The 23,552-nt window shown below is 38.0% G+C and overlaps 2 protein-coding genes across 2 annotated transcripts in view; one reads left to right on the forward strand and one right to left on the reverse strand.

Moving 5' to 3' along the window:
- Positions 1–550: 550 nt before the first annotated feature.
- Positions 551–8,542, reverse strand: CRIPT (CXXC repeat containing interactor of PDZ3 domain). The gene is made up of 5 exons (XM_046663054.1): positions 8,425–8,542; positions 6,349–6,414; positions 5,545–5,599; positions 1,737–1,840; positions 551–888 (listed from the first exon to the last, which is right to left on the reverse strand). The coding sequence occupies exons 1-5, from the start codon at positions 8,438–8,440 to the stop codon at positions 824–826; spliced, it is 306 nt and encodes a 101-aa protein (XP_046519010.1). The 5' UTR covers positions 8,441–8,542; the 3' UTR covers positions 551–823.
- Positions 8,543–8,654: 112 nt separating this feature from the next.
- PIGF (phosphatidylinositol glycan anchor biosynthesis class F) overlaps positions 8,655–23,552 on the forward strand; it is a 32,405-nt gene continuing 17,507 nt past the window's right edge. The window contains exons 1-4 of the mRNA XM_046663051.1: positions 8,655–8,778; positions 10,516–10,764; positions 11,510–11,601; positions 12,671–12,787. Of these exons, the coding sequence (XP_046519007.1) occupies positions 10,537–10,764; positions 11,510–11,601; positions 12,671–12,787 (437 nt within the window). The 5' untranslated portion in view covers positions 8,655–8,778; positions 10,516–10,536. The remainder of the gene's footprint in view (positions 8,779–10,515; positions 10,765–11,509; positions 11,602–12,670; positions 12,788–23,552) is intronic.

The raw sequence follows: 23,552 nt of genomic DNA on the forward strand, positions 1-23,552 counted from the left end.
TGGCAGGGGCGAGGGAAAAGGTAAAAAAAAAAGTTTGGTTTCTGCTTCAAAGAGCTTTCCCAAAGAGTGATGATTCATTTTCATTACACATCATCGTGGATGAACAGTTCCCCTGGCTTTCATGACAGTTTGGATTCAAAGAAATGTGTGTAATATGTGTCTTTCTGAAATCCAGTGTATTCTTTTGGGCATATATGGGGTGTCCCTTGTGTTCTTGTCCTCATATGAAAGATACTGGCAATTTGGCTTCAAGAACAAATTTAAAAAAATCATAAATACAACTTGTGTTTGATTTGGGTCTGGGCTAATAACGAAGGAACAATTCAGTAACAATGGTCTCAGATATTTAAGTACTCAGTTAAACTGCAATTAATTAAGGGACTGCTGATTCTAAGAACTGTACAACCAACAAGGGAATGAAGGAAAAATTAAAAGTCTTGATGCCAAGATCAGAGTAAAATATCAATAATCTCCCTTTTGCAATATCTATAAAGTAGAAGAAGAGAACAATAAGAATCATATGAACAATAATAAATAAAAAGTGCATACAGTACTGGGAAAACATTTTTTTTGTTAAATTTGCCACTTACTCCAATTTGATAAGATGCTTGTAAGGAAAATAACAACTTATGGCAGAAAACTAATTACATTGTTGCTGTTCAGAACTTCTTGAGAGCAAAAGAATAATACCAATTAACTTCCGTGGTTTAAAGTTAATTGTCTTAAAACACATTATTTTGTAACCTGAACAACTATGTTATGCCTTAAAAATTCAAAACAAAAAGTAAAATCATATAGAAAGGCAAAAACTTCATTAATACATCTAGACAGATGTTTGCTTATAGTTTTTGGTATCCAAAACTTTTTTCCCACACATCGCACAGATACCTAAAACAAAGAAACAAAAAAAAAAGTGAGCAATCAAATTGTAATACCAACTAATAATACCAATCAAACATCTAATACCAATGGTTTGATTTACTTAAATCACTCCTGAAGCTTAAAACATAATTTAATAGCATCAGAAAAGAGAAAAAGAAAACAAATATATAAATATATTTTTGTGTGTGAGGAAGATTCACCCTGAGCTAACAACTGTTGCCAATCCTCCTCTTCTTTCGCTTGAGGAAGATTAGCTCTGAGCTAACATCTGTGCCAGTCTTCCTCCACTTTGTATGTGGGATGCCTCCACAGCATGGCTGATGAGTGGAGTAGGTCTGCACTTGGGATCCAAACCTGTGAACCCTGGACCGTTGAAACGGAGCATGTGGAACTTTACCCACTTGGCCACAGGGCCGGCCTCCAAAAACATATACTTTTTTTTTTTTTTTGAGGAAGATTAGCCCTCAGCTAACTACTGCCAGTCCTCCTCTTTTTTTTGCTGAGGAAGCCTGGCTCTGAGCTAACATCCGTGCCCATCTTCCTCTAGTTTATACGTGGGACGCCGACCACAGCATGGCTGCCAAGCAGTGCCATGTCCGCACCCGGGATCCGAACCAGCGAACCCCAGGCCGCCGAGAAGCGGAACGTGCGAACTTAACCGCTGCACCACCAGGCCGGCCCCAAAAACATATACTTTTAACTATGAACAAATTCTAAGTTTTATTTTGCCTTACAAAAAAGAACGTTTGACTAACAGGACTTATGAAAGGCTACTCCTTTTCTATGTTATCCAAATCAGTACCAAAAGAAGTAGGTTTGAAATAAATAGAAAAATGGTATTAAAGGAAACTTACCCTTTTTGTAGGCACAGCCCTGGCAGTAATGAGAACCCGGTTGGTGCACAGAACTTTTACAAATTCTGCAAGTGGAGAACTTATTCTTTCCATATGGATCAAATCTAGAGATTTTTTTAAAGGAAGAAAAATGTATAATACGATAGAAACATTCTTAAATAATCTTTTAAGGAACAATAATAATAATAATAATTTATAATTATTTATATATAAAAATATATAAAATATATATATTTATTATTATTAAAATATATAATCTTAAATAATAAACTTAAGCAACAAATGGGATTAATCCACGCTCTCTGTTCCCACTATCAAACTCTATAATTGATAGGCAGGGCATTCGTCTAGCTGGCTACTCTCTTAACATGCCTGCACACCTCCTCTGCCCCTTCCACGTAAGCTGTATGTTTATAAAGAGTCAGTTGTACTTAATCCCCAACCTGTTTATATCAGCTGTATTTGGCATCTATTTGTGTGATAAATTAAATATCAAGGAAAGTGAAGAAATGTGGGTGCAAAAAGAGTGATTGATTCTATTAAAAACTAAGTGAATGCTTTAGGATGACTAGATAAGTATGAATCATTAAAATTGCTATTGAAATAGGTATGGGTAAGACAATTGTTAAAAATGGGGGGAAAATCCTAAGTGGAAACACTTGGCCCTTTGCAGCATCAGTTCTTGTTCCACTTTAAAGATACCGGAAATGTATATTCTGGTTATGATTTATGTGAGAAAATGATAACTCTTATCAGTAGGCTCATACTCAAAAGCCCTGTCTCAATGCCAAATGACCGACAAATCCATGAACAGTTATGTGCTTTAACTCAAAATAAGGTATGAGTATCTTTCAATGATTGCCTACTTTCACTGACATTTTCAAATAGCTGATCCAATCCCTTTGGATAAAAGGGCTTCTACTACATAACAATGCCAGCTTACAGTAACTGGAGGGCAAAATAACTTTAGCGGAAATACTTCCCCCTAAATTGGCAAGAAGTTTTTGTCATGATACTCACGTACCGAATACCAACACTGTCCTAGACCTGATCTCTTCTCTTGAGGTACGACAGCTCATTTTCAAAAGTTAACTTTTCTAAACCCAAAAGAATGTCACTTTACTCCCCACAAAAGAAGACAGACACTACTCTTCCTTTTAATAAGCTAATTTGTTTGGACCTGTATGTCTGGAGATTACTTTTTCTTAAAACCATATTTTATTCTAAGATGCATATCTTAATATCTCTGAACTCTTACAATTAATTGGCAGAGCTTTGTCTTTCCTAAAGTAATAATGCATCTTATAAATTTTGGTCTCTTAGATTCAACGCAATACAGTAGTACATTTTCCAAAGTGAGATATTTAGACTACTCAAAAGTAATAGCTACTTATTAATGATACCTGAGTAAGTTTGAGAGCATAAAGGAACTGGAAGTATCTAAAACTGTACAATCTGTAAAAATAACTACTTAGTCAATAATAACTGAATGGTCTTAGAAGACATCAATAAATCAGTCAACAATACACAGTGTGATGCTGCACTGAAGATTAATCTACTGTGCTGTTTTATGTAACTATTTAACAAGCACCTTTATGTGCCAGGCACTGTATGTAGTAAAAGCTTTATCATTATTATTACTATTTCCAGTCCTTGGGGTGATGTCATGAAACAGGTATTTATTTATTCAGCAAATACATACTGAGTGCCCACTCTGTGCCGGTTACTGTTCTAAATACCAAAGGTGAACGGGACAGACAGAGCCTCTGCTCTCATCAAGCTGACATTCTAGCCTGAGGAAACTGAGAATAAGAGGAAACAAGTACGCTTTTCAGATAGTAGTATGTGTTGTAGAGAAACTTTAAACAGGATACTGTGGCAGACATGAGGGGAGGGAAGAAAGACGTTAGTTTAGATGCTGGTTAGGGACCCTCGCTGAGCAGGTGACATTTCAGTTGAGATCCAAGTAAGAAGAAGGAGCCAGCTACGTAAGCTCTGAGGGATGAGCTCCAGGAGGAGGCAGCAGCAAGCACAGACCTCTTCCAGTGGGAGTGGGTTTGGCATATCTGATGCAGGAGTTGGTATAATAGGAAGTCAGAGAGGTGGGAGGGGCCAGATCACAGAGGACTCTGTAAGAACATGATAAGGGGCTTAGATTTTATACTATGTAAAAAGGAAAACCAGCGGAGGCTTTTGAGGAAAGAAGTTACATGTCATTTAAAAGACCACTCTGCTTACTATGAGATTGAACTACAAGGAACTAAAGAGGAAGCAAGGAGAGACAAAGTTATGACAGTATCCAAGTAAGAAATAACAGTGGTTTGGAATCGGTAATAGCGGTGAGATGGACAGAAGCAGGTGGATTCAGGTTATATTTTGGTGTTAGAGCCAAAGAACTTGCCGATGGAACGGGAACTGAGGGAGAGGGAGGAAGCAGTGAGGGATTCTAGCTTTTGGGCTCACACAACTGGATTGGACAGTGGAGCAATGACGAGAAGACTGTGATTAGATGACTGCAAGAAAAAGAGGCTGCCTGTTCAACATCCGATCGGAAAAGTCAGGTAGGTAGCTGCACATATGTCTGGACCTCAGAGAAGTCAGGACTGGAGATATACATTTGGGAGTCATTAACTCCCAAATACTGTTTGAATTTAAAGCCAGTGGACTAAAGTCACTGGAGGAGAGATTATAAATTTATAAAGAGCAAAAAAAAAAGTCTAGGATTGAGTCCAGAGGCACTTGATTGAGAAGCAACCACCAGTGAGAAAGGAGAGTGTGGTGTCCTAGAGCCAAGAGAATAAAATTGGGTGTAAAAACAGACGTGTTAAAAGGTTAAGTAAGGTAAGAATAGAGAAGTGGCCATCAGTTTTAAAGGTCGCACGTGATCTTGACAAGAGCAGTTTCGGGGTGTGGTGGGGATAAAGGCCTGACAGGAGTGGCTGAAGGAAAGAATGGGACTTAAGGACAGTAAGAACGTATGTAGATATGGCTTTTGAAAACTTCTGCTGTGAAGGGAAGCAAGGAAATGGGGTGGCAGCTGGAAGGGTCCATGGAATCTTTACAACAGGATATAATAAAGCATAGTGTCAAAAATTATTTTTAAGGTGGGAAACACTTTTTTTTGTTATTTTTTTTTGCTGAGGAAGATTAGTCCTGAGCTAAGATCTGTTGCCAATCTTCGTCTTTTTTTGCTTGAGGAAGATTAGCCCTGGGCTAACATCTGTGCCAGTCTTCCTCCACTTTATATGTGGGTCACTGGCACAAGACAGCCGATGAGTGGTATAGGTCCACGCCTGGGATCCGAACCCATGAACCCAGGCCGCCGAAGTGGAGCTTGTCAAATTCAACCACTATGCCACAGGGCCGGCCCCAGGAAACATTTTTATTCCCATTCTCACAAGAAAAAAGTAAAGTTCAGAAAAGCTAAGAAACGGGCTTAACTTGCTTAAGGTCATAGCGCCAGACAGCGACTGAGTCTAGATTCAAATTTAGGTCTGATTCCAGAGCTTATGATCTTTCCACATTTCTCTCTGCCTCTGATTTCTAGGATAATTAAGAACGAGAAAAATATAAAAGTCGTTTCCTGGTGAAATTATAAAAAGAATAACACTAATATCCTCATATATTAATACAGTAAAGAGGAACGGGGTGAAACCAGCAGGTTATGACAGATACCCTGGTTTTGCGTACTAGGAACTACCTGATTGTTTCATCACAGTAGAATGATGCACGGCAAATTCACGCCAGTACGCTTAATATTAAAAAGAGTGGAAATTTATGACTGCTCTATAGATGCTCCTTTACCTACCTTGCTTTTTTTGAGGTCAAAGCTTTATTTTCGTTCAGCTTTCTTCCACCACTTTCTATATCAAAATACAATGTGTTTTAGTAGGTTATTTCCACACATTTCACACCTAATATACGCATATAACATTTATCAATTAGTTAAAAATGTAATTTTTTGACCTCCTACCAATAGACCAGCCTATATCAAAATTACCAAAGATCCTATTTAGCAGCCAGGTTCTTAAAACACTACTTAAGAAGAAAAGAATTATTTATTAGGAAAACAATAAAAAAATTGGATAAAACGCAATCATGTTATTTCCCAGACTCAAAGTAGGACTTTAGGAATGGATCTACATTTAATCTATCTAATGAAAATCTGGAGGCCACTACTTTGGTGCCATAGACCTTGAAAAAGTATTTCTTTTCCTTCCCTTTGAAAACATCTTCACTGTATTTAACGATTATGAAGGTGAAAACATTTAAACAATTTCTTCAAGAATATAAAAATCAGGTGAGAAGAGGGGGAATTAAATACCAACTCCAATTAAGCTGAATCAAATTAATTACTATGATATACTCATTGCTTGAAAATCATTTAATTACTTTGCTGTCTCCTATCTACCAAATTAGGAACCCCAACATGTAACTGAGAGAACTAAATAGAAGATACTAAATTGTTGGGGGAATCCAGTATTCTTTAATGCTTAATAGATGAAATAGTTTGTACATATAACAACGTTTCATTTTACAAATAACATAAAAGCTAAAACATTTTCCCAAGAAGTATTTGATTCAATTTCTGTGTTCCAAAAGGAAAAAATACCTGTGGTATTCCTTGCACCATCTTTCCACGTATCTGGAGTGATAACAGTACCAAGTTTCTTTTCACCTGTTACAATAAGACAGTAAAAGCAAAGGGAATTAGTATTTACTATCTAATAAATACACTACATTGTGCTTAAAATTCACAATGGTAGCAGCAAGCATATCACAGTAGGAGCCTGTGAACGCTGGGGTCAGGGCCAGTGAACCGAGACTTAAGATTAACTGTGGGCAATGGATGACTGACTCTCAGTACAATTTGTAGGATAACAGTATGGTTTATAATAGGCTTTCATGTACCTGTATACTTTAAACAAATCTGATAAATCTATTCATTCCATAAATATTTACTAAGCATCTATGATCTATAAACCATTGTGCAAAGTACAGAGAAAAGTAAAGTGATAAATCAGACAAAGCTCTAGACTTCAAGGAGTTTACAGTACACTGATATCTCTAACAGTAGTCCTTAGGAGGGACATGAACAAGATGAAACTGCACACAAACCTTCTGTATATCCACTTTTTTACAGACTCTGGTAAGAGTCTACAGCTTTCATCAGATTCTCAAAGAGCTCAGAGAACCAAAAAACGTTAAGAACCATTCAACTAAAACGTAAGCTAGAAAATAAATAGTATAATTGAGAGCTGAAATAAATTGAGAGCTAAAGAGCTAGGAGAAATTCCAGGGAGGAAGAAATAACCTTGGCTAGGGAAATCTAGGAAAGCTTTGTGGAAAAGGCAAAAGAGAGGGTTTGTGGCAAGGGGACTGTGAAGAAAGAGGAGGAAAGAGGATGAAGACAAACTAGATAAAGGACACAGGCTGGGGAAAGGCATGGGAAGCTCAGGGTACACACGGGCATGCAAGATAGTTTGGTTTGGCTGAAGTGCGAAGAGGGTAAGGGTTAGCAACAATCAAGTTGGAAAGATAAATTGAAGCCTTATTGTGGAGGGTCATCCTGAATGCCAGTCTCCAAATATAGAAACCCCAAATTATTCCCTGCACACTGAGAATTTATTAAAGTAATTCAACCACGGTCATTTTTTTACCTAATATAAGAAGTGTTATTCAAACTCATGGGTGTCTGTGTTCAAAGTTTTATCTAGTAGGGGGATAGAAACAAAATGGATCATGTTAATTAGACAGTAATTGGATCATGTTAATTAGACAGTAATCAGGATAAGAGTTCTTGAAACCTTGTCACAGAAGAGCCAGATATGTCTAGTCTGAGGAAAAAGAGACATGCGGACGTGACGGCTATTTTTAAACATATAAACGGTTTGTGAGATCAAAAAAATCATCAGATATTTTTCTAGAAATCTCAAGGGTTGGCGTTAGAATCACTGAATGGCAATCATAGGGAAGAAAGACTTTTCTAAAAGATAGTTAAGTCTACACAGACTCCCTTGAAGGTGGTGACTCTCCTGCCCTCACCTCCATACTGTTGGTATTCATGCAAAAGGCATTTAAGCCAATGGATGGAATATTGACTTAGAGCTGTTCGATAAAGTACAAGATGACCAGTTAAACTCAAATTTCAGATTGAAAAATGATTTTTTTTTTAAGTAATGAATATCCTAAAAGTCCTCTGGGACAAAGTACTTTCGGTAGTAAGGAGCGGCAAACAGCCAAGTCTCAAATACTGCATGGGACATCCTTACACTAAAAGTTATTCGTTGTTTACCTGAAATCCAAATTTAACTGGGCGTCCGGTATTTTTGTCTGCTAAACCTGGCTACTCTAGATGCTGTAGAAGTGACGGTTCAGACCCATTCCCACCTAAGGGTCTGGTGAGGCAAGGGAGCCAGTCAGAAGCTGTTTGGGATGAGATCCGGGGTTGGGGGAAAGCAAGGGAAACAGACAAAGAGGTACAAACTGAGACCAACCTGAATGCAAAACATACACGACTATATGGTCGTTGGGGAGGGGTAAGGATGGTCAAAGGGCAGAGTAGGAAGACAGGCTAGAATTAGAGCACTGCGGCCGCAGGCAAAACAAACAACGGGCAAAGTTCCCGGGGAACTCTAGTTAGGTTCGTCTAGCCTCCTTCTCCCGCAGAAGCAGCCTATTAACTCACATTTTTCGCACACCATCCTTCCGCGACGCCTCCCTTAGCTGCAGAAGGAGCAGCAGCTAGAAAACATCAAGAGGACAGCCAGAGAAGGAACCCCCTTCCGGGTTACGAGAACCCACTTCCGGTCCCTCCGCCCTCCGCCCCGCCTATCCTACACCTGGAAAGCCGCGGGAGGAATAAACAGGAGCGGGAAGGCGGGGCTGCTTCCTTTGCCCGCCCCTCCACTTCTGCGATTGGCTGTGCGGCCTTGGGTCTCCGCCCCACAGGACTGCGCCTGCGCGAGTCTCAGGGCGGCGAGTCGCACCTAATGGTGGGAGGTAGTAGCCCCCGTTTCCCTTCCGCGGGCGGGAGAGTTAGGTAAGCTCGGGCGAACGCTCCCTGCTCGCGAGCCTCCCGGGGGTACTAGCAATCCCTGCCAACTGCCCTAGTAGCCGCGAGCTTCTGTGCCCCGGCCCGCCGGCGCCCCCGGCCTCTCGGCCGCCACTCTTCCGGCGTGTCCCAGCGGCTGCCCTGATGGACCGGCTCTCTTTGGGATCGGACTTTCTGTGTCTGTTCCTCCGTTTCTGCTGGGCTCCATGCCTGTGCTCTTTGATTATGCCTCTCAGCTCGTCCCCTGTTGTCCCCACGCCTGCCGGCTGAGGCTGGGGTAGAGAGTCTCGAGCGGCCCAGTTTGGGGTGGGGCTGCAGGTCCAGGTCCCGCCATTCCCGCGACGGCTCCTCTGGGAGCCGCTCAGAAGGGCCTCCTCTCCCGCGGAATGCCTGTGGACCCGGGCCGGGTCAGACCGCGGACGCCGAGGCCGGGGCCCCCTCGCCGGGCGTCCTTGCGGGCTCGCCAGGGCCTGACCTGCTGGTTGCTCAGGATTCAACAAACATTTAAGTTTGGGTACGCTCACTCTGTTAAGTCCAGATCCGTTGATGTCAATTGGGATTCTGAGGATGGCCCAGAAAAATGTTCAGAGGGGTGTCTGTTGAGACGATGTACTCTGGATCCCCTCCCCACCCCTCAGTCAGCCAAGGATAGGACCTGTGAAGAACTTTGCCTTTCTCCCTTGCCATTCATTCTCTTCTCCACCCTTTGTGTTTATCTTTACGTCAAAGAGACTGGGTTTTGAAATGGCTTTGGCACTCGGGAGCTTGGAACGTTTTACTTGTCTCCTAACCTGTTAGCCTCTTACCCTGTTTCCTTATCAGTAAAATATTTGCGTTTGAAGATGGTGGTGTGAATTAAACGAGAGCTGTTAGGATAAGGTCTGGGCTTGCCCTTTCGCGTTAGTGGGCGCCCCCTCTGTGTGTGTGTAAAATATATGCTTTTTTTTTTCTGGAGTATTCACCAGAATGTGAACTATAACTTTAATAAGGTCCTTAACACTACTCAGTACTATGTATGAGCTCTCTGTTTGGTAATTTATAATTAAATATATATAGAAAATATGTTTTTTGTCTATAGAGAGAAAGTTTTCTTCATTCTTCCATTCGTGCTTTACTTTTGATTGGAATATAGCACTTGTAACAGACATTGCCATTTTGGTATTTTTTTTGGCACTGGGAAGCCTTAGTTTAGCATAATGTTCTTTGAACTCTGTTGATTACACCACCCATCATTTGAGTATTCAGGTGTGCACTTGGTGTCGCTTGACATTTGCTAGAAGATGTGAACTACTGTGATGTCGGACAGGGGTCCACAATGGTAAGAGATGCCAACAGCTTAGCCATTCATGGGGTTTTTAGAATGCAGAGGTTATATTTCCAGCTGGGGGAGATCATTAATCCAGGCAGTTTGTTTTCACCTCTGTGATTTTGGCCAAAAAAGGAAATTGAATTGCTTAATTGGTCGTAGCACATGACCCTGTTGCAGAAATGAGTCACAGGTATTTAAGAAATTAGTAAGTTTGTGTTTTTTAGGCTCCAAGAGCTATTTGCACCATATTAGTCTACATGCACATTTACACATATGCATCTTATTCTGAAACTAATACATTATTGCCCATAGAAAATTGACTTTGGTTCATGGCTTGTTTTTAGACGTTAGAGCATTTAGGATAATGGAAAAAGTCATTATTGCGTATCCTCTTTTCTTAATTTGTTTTTCATTAGATAGCCACTCAAGAAAACACCATGAAAGATACTGATATCAAGAGACTACTGTATACCCATCTTTTATGCATATGTTCAATTATCCTAAGCATCTTCATTCCATCATTCTTCTTGGAGAACTTCTCAATATTGGAAACACACTTGACATGGTTGTGCATCTGTTCTGTTTTTGTAACTGCCGTCAATCTAGTATTATATTTAGTAGTGAAACCAAATGCATCCTCTAAAAGAAGTTCATTGTCATTCAAGGTAAGGCTCATTTCTTGATAATTGATTTTTAGATGGAGGTAGTGTTTCTTTTAATGGAAGAATATTAGTCAGGTAGTCGTTGGGTTATTTACAGTGAGTGTTTTTTTTTTTCTCCCAATCAATAGCCTTATATTTGCTGGAAGGCTGCCCACCATGTTCAATAGATCCTTGCCATGCATTAATTCTGGAATTAGGATGTCTTAAGTGGATGTTATAGTGTTGTGAACCCATATAGTCAAATTTTACGTCTAACTTACTACGACTTGGGGAATTATTTAGTAGTATACTTTTTTTGGTGCAGTTTTCCTAGAAATTTTGTCCTAAAATGAAAAAAATTATTGTAGTCATTATTTTCTGCAAATATTTCATGTATCATCACATAATAAGGACTGTGTTTGTGTGTTTTGTATCCTAGCACTCTGTTACTGGTAAATATTTTATAAATACTGATTAACAACGTAGCTCAATACATACCACAGAACAGGGATGCTTTTTGACTCCATTGTTGCTTGGGTGGGTGGATTATGGGAGTGATGCTTGCCTTGTAGGCTTTTTTACAGGGCTGTGTTGAGGGCTGTGTGCCTGACTGTGCACAGGACATGTGATCTGACTTCAGGATACCCAAATCCAGAGAACATGGGACTGTCACACATTGTGGGAATAAGTTGTGTTTGTAGGTAAAATGGAAGCATTTGCTGTTCTTTAGGCATTCTCTTAAGTCTTTAAATATTCATTTCTTTTTTAGGTAACCAGATTTGTGAAATGCTGTGTCTATTTTCTTATGTCTTGTTTCACCTTTCATGTAATTTTTGTTCTCTATGGAGCACCACTAATAGAGTAAGTCTGAAATTTTTATCTTAAGGCAATTATATTTTAAAACACTCGTTTACTAAATGTGCTAATTCTGTGGGTGATTAGACAGAAAACCATGGTGTGTGTAATTAATGGGTCAAGTAAGGATACTGACACATTACCCTTCCTTAGCAGTGTTATTCTTTTAAAAAACAGTGGAATAATTAATCCATTAAATGCTCCTATTACCTAGCCTTCTGTTACCCAATCACATGTGGGGAGGAGGTAGATGAGCAACTATACTATACCAGTAAATGTGAGGCCCTTGGAACCTCTAAGGGAACTTACGTAGTGATATGTATGTTAATTATAAGTAACATATCAGTTCTTAGTAAATATGATTCTGAAGTGCTTGAAAAGAATTTGTTTTCTTAAGAAAAGTCTGTAGGCTCCTATGTTTAATTACTTAATAAGCTAATATCTATAGTTTAAAGGTAAAATACACTTTTATATGTATATATTTATACATAGTTATATATATATATATATATATATATATATATATACACACTAATGTAACGGTTGTTCTTTTCTAGAGAGGGGAGGACAAGACCTTTGTAATGGGAAATGGTAGTTTCTGTTTAATTCATTTTAGAGTAGAATGAACCACTGGAGCAGTGGTCTTCCAAGTGTGGTTCTAAGACCAGCAGCATCAGCATTTTATCAAAATGCAAATTCTTCAGGCCTCACTCAGAAACTCTTGGGGTGGGACCCGGCAATCTTCAGTTTATTCAGCTCTCCAAGTGATTCTGATATAAGCTAAAGTTGAACCACTGGTGTGTAAAGAAAGTTCCAGAGACTATTGTAGAAGAAGGTTAATTATCTAGAAATGGGGTTTCTTGCAATGGACAGTCTCAGTGTGGATCATAGGGTATTTATTACTTCTGAAATCTGTCATTAAAGCTGGATATTTGCTAGGTGGTTTTTTATAGCTTGCATTTCAGTAGTAAGATTATTTGTAGTCATCATTGTGGTAGGACTCAGGTTGCCTTTCAAAGTGAAGTGTAAGAAAATATTTTTACTTTTTAAAAAATTAATAAGTGTTTTTTCCTAGGTTGGTGTTGGAAACATTTTTATTTGCAGTTACTTTGTCTACTTTTACTACTGTACCTTGTTTGTGTTTGTTGGGACCAAACATCAAAGCATGGCTAAGAGTTTTCAGTAGAAATGGGTAAGTTTTAATTTTATATTCTAGTGATGTTTGAAATTTTAAAAAATTAATGAGGTATTTTTCTGTTCACACAGCTTGCTCATTGTCCATGCGTGTTTCTCAGCCCTGTGTGGTTCTCGGAGGTGCCTTAAGTCCTCATTGCAGTTGGGGATTGGGGACAGGGACAATGGTGGTGTGTATCTGAGGGGGACTTGAGCAGGACTACAGGCACCTCCCTCCAGCAAGATCAGCTCTGCCTTTTGTTTAAAGAGAGCTTTGAAAACCACTCCTCGGGGTAATTTGTCACTGTGATAAAATTGCTCCCATACATCTTATAATGTAGAATTAGGGTCCACAATCTAAAAATGTTTAGTGTGACAACTATAATTTCTTGTTTAGCCTCTTTTGTGGTTAAAACAGTTGAATGCAGGCTTTACAGGATTTTATTTCCTTAGCAGTCATACGTATTTTCAGCTCAGCTAAGTTAAAATTTTAGCTTCTTGAAAGCTGTTGAAATGATTTGTGTCAGCAAACGTTGAGTCGTAACTAAGAAAACTAGAAGGTTATTTAGTGCTCATGATTTAGTACTATTTATCACCCAGCAGCAAAAACTTCTTGAGCATTACTCTATGCTCCGTGTTGTGCAAGATCTGTGTGGATTCTGCAGTGTTAGCCATGATTCTCTCCCTGAGGATTTTGCATGTTCAAAGGACAGGAATGAAATGAGTAAACAATATGAGACTAAAATTGTGTAAATCAAACAATAGGTGCTGTAGAACTCAGAAGGGTAGGAGACCACTGAAGGAATGGTGCTGGAGGGGGCATAATTTACAAAGGACTTGGATCAGGAGTATGAGATCTGTGAGACTAAGGGGAAAGGGAAAGACACCTTGTGCTGGGGGATGAATGAAAGCATAGAAGCTGAAATGAATGTGGGATTTTTGTTTGATCTGGAAGGGAACAGCCACAGTAGAGCAGAGGATGCATGCTGGGAGCTAGGCTCCGTAAATTACTTTTTCTTTTTGAAAAGAGTACTGTTGGTTCCCCTTCAGAACCACCTTTGGATATTCATAAAGTCTCTAGAAAACAAAAGTATGATAATCATTGAAAGCTTTTTATCACATTGTTACCGTGGTGTCCAAAATGGAATTATTTCTTTCAGCATTTTAGTTTGAAGAGTTTAAACAGTGAAAACTAGTTGATTTATCCAGCTTTGAATTCAGTTTCTGATAATAGCATTAATGGTATATTTGGGGGAGACACTGTCGTCTGATTCTACAGTTCTACTATTATATGGCATATTCATTCCTAAAAATCTCTGGAGTATGCAAAATTGGGCAATAAAAACCATAGAGCCTATGGGAAAGATGGGATTGGGGCATAATACTCAAAAACTTTATCATTAGCACATAAGAAAAGATAGGAACTCAATAAAAATGGTAGGACAGTTTTTATACATGTTAAATGGTTAAGGAATATATAAATATTGTAATACACATGGCACTTTTCCTTAGAAAAAACCTGAAATTTGCTTTTGGGAGTAGATGTGGGAAGGGTTACCTGTTGTGAGTTATTATGAAGTGGTAAAGGAGGGGTGTCTGAAATCTGATGGAAAGGTAAGGCCAAATGTGGAGGCTGTGGTTCATACACACGAGGGCAACTACGGTAGCTGGGAGATGGGTTTTTTAAATAGCATTGAGATATAATTCAAATACTGTACACTTCACATGTTTAAAGTGTACAATTCAGTGGTTTTTAGTATATTCACAGATATGTGCAACAATCACTACAGTCAATGTTAGAAGATTTTCATCACCTCAAAAAGGTATGGCCTCCTTATCCTCCTTCCCCCAGCCCTAAGCAACCGCTAATCTACTCACTGTCTCTGTAGATTTGCCTGTTGTGAATGTTTCGTAAAAATGGAATCAGATAATAGGTGATCTTTTGTGATTGACTTCTTTCTCTTGGCATAATGTTTCCAAGGTTCATCCATGTTATATGTATCGGTACTTCATTCCTTTTTATGGCTGAATAACATTTCATTAGATGGTTGTATACCACATTTTGTTTATCTGTTTCTCAATCGATGGACTTCTGGGTGGTTTTCACTTTTTGCTATTATGAATAAACTGCTATAAACATTTGTGTGCAGGTTTTTGTGTGGATATATGTTTTCATTTCTCTTGGTTATATGCCTAGGAGTGGAATTGCTGGGTTGTAATAACTCCATGTTTAATCTTTTGAGGAACTGCCAGACTATTTTCTAAAGTGGTTGTACCATTTTACATTCCCTCAGTAGTGTATGAGGGCTCCAGTTCCCCCACATCCTGGCCAACAGTTGTTATCTGAGTTTTTATCCTAGTGGGTGTGAAGTGTTATCTCATTGTGTTTTTTATTGGCATTTCCCTGCCATCAAATGATGTCAAGCATCTTTTCATGTGCCTTTTGGCCATTGCATATCTTCCTTGGAGGAATATCTCTTCAGATTCTTGGCTCATTTTTTAATTGGGTTGTCTTTTTATTATTAAGTTGTAAGAGTTCTTTATATGTACTTGACAGAAGTCCCTTACCAGATACATCATTTGCAAATATCTTTTCCTTTTTGTGGGTTGTCCTTTCACTTTCTTGATAGTGCCCTTTGAAGCACAAAAGATTTTAATTTTGATAAAATCCAATTTATCTATTTTTTTGTTATTGTTGCTTCTGCTTTTAGGGTCATGTCTAAGAATCAATTGCCAAATTCAAGGTCATGAAGGTTTATTCCTATGTTTTCCTCGAAGAGTTTTATAATTTTAGTGCTTACATTTGGGTCTTTATCTGTTTTGTGTTAGCTTTTGTCTATAGCGTGAGGTAAGGGTCCAACTTCACTGGATAGCATGTGGCTATCCAGTTGTCCCAGCACCATTTGCTGAAAAGGTAATTTTTTTCCTTTGAGTGATCTTGGCACCCTTGTTGAAAATCAGTTGATCTTAAAGACGTGATTTTATTTTTGGACTCTCAATTCTTGTTCCATTGACATGTATGTCCATCCTTATGCCAGTACCACACTGTCTTGATTAGCTGGTAGATGTTTAAGGGGTGTGCATGTTTTGTGCATTCCTTGCCTGGTAGGTGCAACTGGATGCATTTTTTGTGTGTTCACTTAATGTTTCTCACAGAAGAAATCACTCATATTGTTCCCTAAAATACAAATCAAATTGGAACAAATTTGAATATTCAAAACAAGCCTTATAGCAGAACTGTGTATATAAATTCCTAATATTTTAAAATTAAAAATAATAACACTTTAAAACTTAAGGGAAACAGAGAAACTATTCCTAGTTTCTCTTAGTAACTTACATGAATTTAATATGTATGCATTTTTCTGGGCCTATGTTAACCCCGTTTCTAATTTAAGCCTGAACTATATCTGGCAGTAATGCCTGTTAATTTCTGCTGGGTAAAAAAGAAAAATTTCATTTATTATAAAATTTGCCTTCTGAATCTTCTGAGATATGCAGAATAAATCTGTTGTCATCTTTTTTTCATACCTATCAGCATGTTATCCCTTCTCAGAAGGATCTATAACAAAAGTAAAACTAAAAATTATAGGAAGAAGAATACCAAATTCCAGCTAGCAGGCTGACGAAGATCCATTAGTTTGATAATACGTAGTGTAAAGGGTTTGGGTAGCTAAGTGCTAATGGGAATGCAAACTGGTTGAAACTCTATGAAGGGCAGTTTGCTAGTTATAAAAATTACAAATAGTCATCTTTGATCCAATGATCCTGCGTCTAGGATTTTATCTAAAAGATATACTTGCACACCTATAAAACGTTGAATACATAAGATTACTTGTTGAAGCATTGAAAATAGGCTAAATGTCCTTTAATAAAGGATGGATTAAGTTAGCTTAATCCACACCATGGAATACTATGCAGCTGTTTAAAAAAAAAACAAACTCTTTATTTACTGATACGTTATTAAATGGAGGAAAGAAAAGTGAAGAAATGTGTATAGGATGCAACCGTTTCTGTAAAAAGTTGGCCGGGGAGACTAGATATACCTGTATGTCTTTGGAAAGATACATAAGAAACTGATAAAACATTGGTTGTCTCTGGAGAGGGGATCTGAGAAGCTAGGAGACAAGGTAAGGAGACTTTCCACTGACTACCCTTTGGTGTCTTTTGAAATGCAAACCGAATTAATGTACTACCTAGTCAAAATGAAAATTATAATGAGTTAGATTTGGCCAATACTTAACTTACTTTCTGGCTTTTGAAAGTAAGGCCTGTGTTAAGAAGCTGTTAGATTTCTTTGGTCCTACCTAAAGTTCAGTAGACTGCAAAAATTATTCTAAAATTTCTAACATACAACCAGAGAACAGTTCAGTTCCTAGAGGACTATGGCTAAAAATAGTCAATTTGTAATACAAAACATTTTATTTATACACACAGAGCACGGCATGAAATGGTAATAATGCAACAATATTTTAATAACTTTTAAAGCATTTTCGTATATGTTATAGCATTTAATTCTCACAGTAATCTGGTGCAATAGTCCTATTTTCACCATTTTCAAGATGGAGATACTGGAAAGCTGACTGGTTAAGTGATTTGCCCTCTATACCCAGTAAGAGGTAGCGCTGGGACTTGAATCCAGGTCATCTGAGGGTATAAAAGTTAGAAGACTCTAGTAATTGAGGATCAGAAAGTAAGTTATTGCCCTGTCTTCATTACTTAGTGGCCAAGTGATCTTAGACAAGCTATTTAACTTCACACATCCTCACATGTACAGTTGTCCCTTGGTATCCACAAGGGATTGGTTCTATGACCTCCTTTTCTCCCTAGATAGCAAAATCTGCTCAAGTCCCTTATATAAAATGGCATAGTATTTGCATATCACCTATGCACATTCCTCCCCATACTTTAAATCATCTCCAGATTACTTATAATACCTAATACAATGTAAATGCTTGTAAATAGTTGTTATACTGTATTGTTTAGGGAATCATGACAAGAAAAAAGTCTGTACGTGTTCAGTACAGATGCAACCACATAGGCCTTTCGATCTATTGTTGGTTGAATCCGGGGGTGCAGAACCCACAGATACAGAGTTTGCATGGTTATTGTCAGAACTGAGTAGGCTGATGAGTGAAATCAAATAGTAACTGCTCCAGAAACGTTTGTCAAATGGATTAGCAAATGTCAGGGAGCGTTTTCATATTTTATACTTCCAACCCTGACTGATGTTTGTCTTAGTACTTTTTCCTGGTTTCAGTAACAGACCAAGGAGTGTAGGGCATAGAGAGCCAAGGAGAAGGAGGACCAGTTTTTTCAGTTCATTTAGTGTAAAGTTAACTTAAACTTTGTCGTAAGAGGGGAACTTGTCTTCGTATCCCGCCGCACACTAGTGACGCTCGCTTCCTTCCCCAGCACTTTCATCACACTTGAAGGACTTAGTATCTAAATCATGTCAAATTTTGAATGAGGTAGGAAATGATTAATTTGATAGATTAGCCTGTTTAATGTTAGGGTTGACCTTCTTAAATGTTCACTTTTATGGAATACTTGTTTAAAAACTCAAAGATCTGGTGGTTCTGCAGTGATAATATGAAATACGCACAAAAAAATAATTACTTGTATATTATTTCTGAAATTGTCCCAGTATACAGTTAGCATTATTTATATTGAGTCACAACTTTAATTTCATAGAATTTTATTATTTAAGGAGGTTGTACAAAACATGAATAATTTTAGGTTTTTTCCTATTCAATAATAATTTACAACAGAAATTGAAGTGCTTATGCTATGGTTCTAATCCACTAAAAGTGATTAAAATACCTTAAAAGTACTGATTGAAGATTTTAGAGCTTTAAATATTTTTATCATTCATCCTGTGTTTTAGTATATAAAGCACTGTAGAATTTTTTTGTTTTATTTATTTAAAGCTGGCCCTTTTAGTATTATGGAACTGTGACTAATTCAAATGTTTAGTATGAATAAGCTAATTTTAAGTTGGGCTGACATCTTGCTCAGTGTTGAATCAATATAAATGTTTTATACTATAACAAAAATAAAGTGAAAAAATTATTATATCCTGATTTATAATGTATTTATTTGCATTTTTAATGTTGAGTAGATGATAATCAGATGAAGATTGAAAAACACAAAAGCTTTGATCTTGAGACTGTGTAGGAATAACAGCCAAGAGTAAAAGACCAGTTCTGATGCTGAGATTTAATATATAATTAAAAGACACTATTTAAACAAGAATTCTCCTCAAAGTAAATGTAAAGTTATTCCAGATAAAAAAGCAAAACAAAAGAATGCTATTTTGAAGAAAAACTTGAAGGTAGAAAAGTCATTCAGTTTCTTGGAAAATTCTGCCATCTTCTTTTTGGTATACTTATTACTGAATATACTCAATTCGTACTAGTTTAATTCTATTTGTTGCCTTATAAGTATTATTATAATTATAATTATTGTGAAGTTTTTTTAATTTGTAGACTTTGTTATAAAGAAAAGTAATCTATATTTTTCACTCAAGTTTGCTTTGTGATTTTTATCAGTTCTTTCTTCTTTCTTTGGGCGGGGATAGGAGGAAGATTAGCCCTGAGCTAACTGCTGCCAATCCTCCTCTTTTTGCTGAGGAAGACTGGCCCAGAGCTAACATCCATGCCCACCTTCCTCTACTTTATACGTGGGACGCCTACCACAGCATGGCGTGCCAAGTGGTGCTATGTCCGCACCCGGTATCCAAACCACGAACCCCGGGCTGCCGAAGCGGAACATGTGAACTTAACTGCTGCGCCATGGGGCCGGCCCGATTTATCCGTTCTTTTATGCCGTTATTTGAATGTTTAAGTCAGAACCTGATCACTTTCAATGAACTAAAAAATTGAATTTCTGAATAAGTTCCTGAATCTGGTTATCTTGGTAAAGACAGTCAGTAAGACCAATTTGTGTAGACAAAGACAAAGGCTGCTTTTTCTCATCTTTGTACTGAAATGGATTTTATATTGAAAAAGACACTGTGGACATTAAGAGGGAAAAGATAGTGAATAACCAAAACTTTATACGTATGAAAAATAGGTAATTTAGCTTTAATGTGGGCACAAAAATTTAGTGGCAAAGAAGCATTGATTTTAATATTCAGTGGGGAAGGGGGAAGTTTATATAAGAATTCTGTAAAATATCTTTAGCCACTAGGAGGAGTGATGTGGTGTCTTTTAGATGAAGAGATCAACGACTAAAAAGATCAACTCCATTTCAACAAGCACTGTTTTGATGACAGCCCATCTACCTCAGGTACCTGATACAGGGTCTGACCCATAGTAGCCATTCAGAATGGCCTATTTCTCTCCATTAATATTTGATATAATGAATTTCAGTGGAGTAAAATAATATAGACAGTTACTCTCGGCTCATTGTCATGAAGATTGATCTGTAATATTGCTTTAGTCACTTTTTAAGATTGTTCACAGAACAGTGAGCCACTTATTCTGTTCTCAGCCCTACTGCCTGTGTTTATACATTCCTTAACTATGAAAAATTAGCCAATAATCATAGAATTCAGATGACTTTATTATGAGAATAAACCAATGTCAGTGCTGCTATAAATTAATAGGGAGGAATTTATGTTTTATTTCCTTTCTATCTTAATTGTTTATTACAAAAGAATACATATTGTAAAAATTCAAATAATAGACAAGTATAGAAAAGTTAAAGATCCTAGTAATTCTATCAAAGAATCAGTCATTTCTAACAGATTTTATATATTTTATTTTGACTATGCATATAACATATATGTAATTTTAAAACAAAAATAGTTATACTAGTCACTGCCAGTAACTTGCTTGTTTTTCACTTATTAAGAATCTCTTAAGCAGGGCTGGCCAAGTGGTGTATTGGTTAAGCTCACGTGCTCTGCTTCAGCAGCCTGGAGTCACCGGTTTGGATCCCAGGCACAGACCCATGCACCGCTCATCAAGCCATGCTGTGGCGCATGCCACATACAAAGTAGGGAAAGATTGCCACAGATGTTAGCTCAGCAACAGTCTTCCTCGAGCAAAAAGAGGAAGACTGGCAACAGATGTTAGCTCAGGGCCAATCTTCCTCACCAAAAAAAAAATAAAAAAGAATGTCTTTAGGGGCTGGCCCTGTTGCCTAGTGGTTAAGTACTCCACTTCAGCAGCCTCGGTTTGGTTCCCTAGGCTTGGACCTGCACCACTTGGCACATGTGTTGTGGCTGTGGCCCACGTACAAAATAGAGGAAGATTGGAACAACAGAAGTTAGCTCAGAGCAAATCTTCCTCACCAAAGAAAAAAAGGAATGTCTTTGTATTTACCTCTTCTTGCATAGTATCCTTAGTATATCTTCATCTATAAGGGATAGAAAACTTCAGCTTATATTGGTTTGAACAATAAGGAAACATTCTTTCGCATAACAAAGGTCGTGTGGTTCTAGATATAGATGGTCAAAGTGTGGCTGTGCTTCTTCTTGATTCTCCTGGTTCTTATCCTTGGGCTGGTAGTGAGAAGGCAGCAGCTTTTCCTTGAGTCTTCTAAACTAATCATCGGGAAAGAGAATGGAATCGCCATGATTCAATTAGTCTAATCATTAGTGATGAGGTGAATGTGGGGCAATTAATCATCATTACAAGTATACCATGTACCATGATTTATTTAACTAATTTCCTATTGAAGGTTATTATCAAATTTTCATAATTATAAATAATGTTGTTATGAATGTCTTTGTACCATGTAAAATCTTGTATACTTGTGCAAGGGTTTCTGTAAACTAGATTCCTGGTGTAGAATTCCTCGCTCACAAGTTGATAGACATTGCCTAACTAAAGTTCTAGTTTGAAGAATATGTATACACCTACATACTTAGAGGTTCATCTCTATCTGTAACTCTATATCTATATCTGTGTCTATCTCCCAGCAGAGTGCTGGTTTCCCTGAAGCCCCATCAGGGCTGTTTAGTTGTTATCAATCTACCAGGGCTGCTGCCTGCTGGGCTCTGCCAACGAGGCTGACTGCCACAGTAGCTTCATCCGATTTCTGATGGGACACATAAGCCCTGGTCAAACATTTTTAAAAGTTTGATTTATGGAACCACCATTTATTAAATTTAAGCTGAATATCACTGATTAAATCGCAGAGAGAGCATTTCCGTTACCCTGCCTCCGTTCTCTCCTGCCTCATTTTCAGAAAACTGGATGGAAAATAATATACAGTCCTCAAAATGCAGCTTCAAGACAGGAAAAATTGGTGCCAGTTAAGATGGGAAGACAGCTTCAAAGATAATTCACTCTTTGTCTCTGAGCAAACAGGTAGTCTGGGCAGCCTGCCTACGTGAAGTGTGGGCAAGATGAAAAGAAACGGCATGGCAGTCCTAAAAACACACTGGGGGTGGGGGGTGGGCGGGAGGAGAAATGCAGAAGACAGCCTGGGAGGAAATACTACCCAAGGAACAAAAACAAACTCCACAGTTTACCACAGAAAAATGTTATTAAGGTTATGAATTTAATAAAATAAGAGCTCAAAGATAAGATAAGGAAGCAAAATGAGGTGGAGAAGGAGATTGCAGAATTAATGAAATAAATTGAGACTCCAGACCACACCATTACAGATCATAAATTAGAAACATAGACAAGTTGGAAAATCAATTTCTAACCTGGAGGAAAGGTTTGAGCTAATCAAAATGAATTAGGGGTAGAGGAGGGATTGGGAAGTATAAAGCAATTAGGGAAGAAATGATAAATATAGAGAACAAAGGAGATCAACTTAAGACTAGTTAGCACCCCTAAAATACAAAACAAAACTAATTCAGAGATGTGTTAGAAGACAGTTTCCCCAAATAAAGGAATTACTCAGTTTATATATTAAGGAGGTTCACTATATCAAGAAAATAATTGAATGAATTAGGGTTTCAGAACAGAATATAAATACTATAAAAAATAAGCAAGAGAAGTTACACAGTAGGGAAAGGGAAGATGGAGAAAATGTAATTGTATCCCCAACTACTCTGGCTGTCCCCAGGTCCTGAGCCTAATTGGTACAGCCTCTTTGGGGAACAGGGATTAAATGGAGGTCTGTGTGCTGAACAGTGAGTACGCCTAGTCCTTTTCACCCGCCGGCCCAGAATACTGACAGCTAGGCTTATACCATTTAGGCAGAATATTGAAACCTAGGGAAAATGATACAAAAGAAAAACCTACAGATACAGACATTTGGGGGTTCTCCAAAAGGCAGGGTTCCTACCCAATCCCTGGTACCGTGAAGCCCACCAGTTGAATTGTGCTTCTGCACAGTGAACATCCAGTCAGCTGTTTAGTGTTTCAGTTTTTAAAAAAATAGCTTTATTGAGAGAAACTTCATATCATAAAACTCACCCATTTAAAGTGTACAATTTAATGGTTTTTAGTAGGGACACAGTTTTGTAACCATCTCCACAATCTAGTTTTAGAACATTTCCTCACCCCCAAAAGAAACTATGCCTATTGGCATCATCCTCCATTCCCACCCTTCTCTCCTCCCCCCACCCTCCCATCCCAGGCAACTACTAAAAATACTTTCTCTCTAGATTTGACTGTTCTGGATATTTCATATATAGTGTTTTAAGTAGAATGAGAAATAAAGAAACACTTAGACAGTTGAGAAACATCTCCAAAATGAAAACAACAAAAAACTCAGTGGAAACAAAAGCAATATAAAAACCAGAAGATAACTTTAAAAAATGTCTACTTTTTACATCCATAAAACATGAACAGGAAGCTATCAAAAAGAATATTCACAGA

The sequence above is a fragment of the Equus quagga genome, chromosome 5 (genome assembly GCF_021613505.1).
Source record: "Equus quagga isolate Etosha38 chromosome 5, UCLA_HA_Equagga_1.0, whole genome shotgun sequence".
Lineage (NCBI taxonomy): Eukaryota > Metazoa > Chordata > Mammalia > Perissodactyla > Equidae > Equus > Equus quagga.

What these genes read in the sequence shown, in the direction of transcription:
- CRIPT (XM_046663054.1), bottom strand. An exon ending in TTGACCTCAAAAAAAGCAAG is followed by an intron (nt 1,841 to 5,544) that starts GTAGGTAAAGGA and finishes AAAAATCTCTAG; the next exon opens with ATTTGATCCATATGGAAAGA. An exon ending in GGGCTGTGCCTACAAAAAGG is followed by an intron (nt 889 to 1,736) that starts GTAAGTTTCCTT and finishes TCTTTGTTTTAG; the next exon opens with GTATCTGTGCGATGTGTGGG.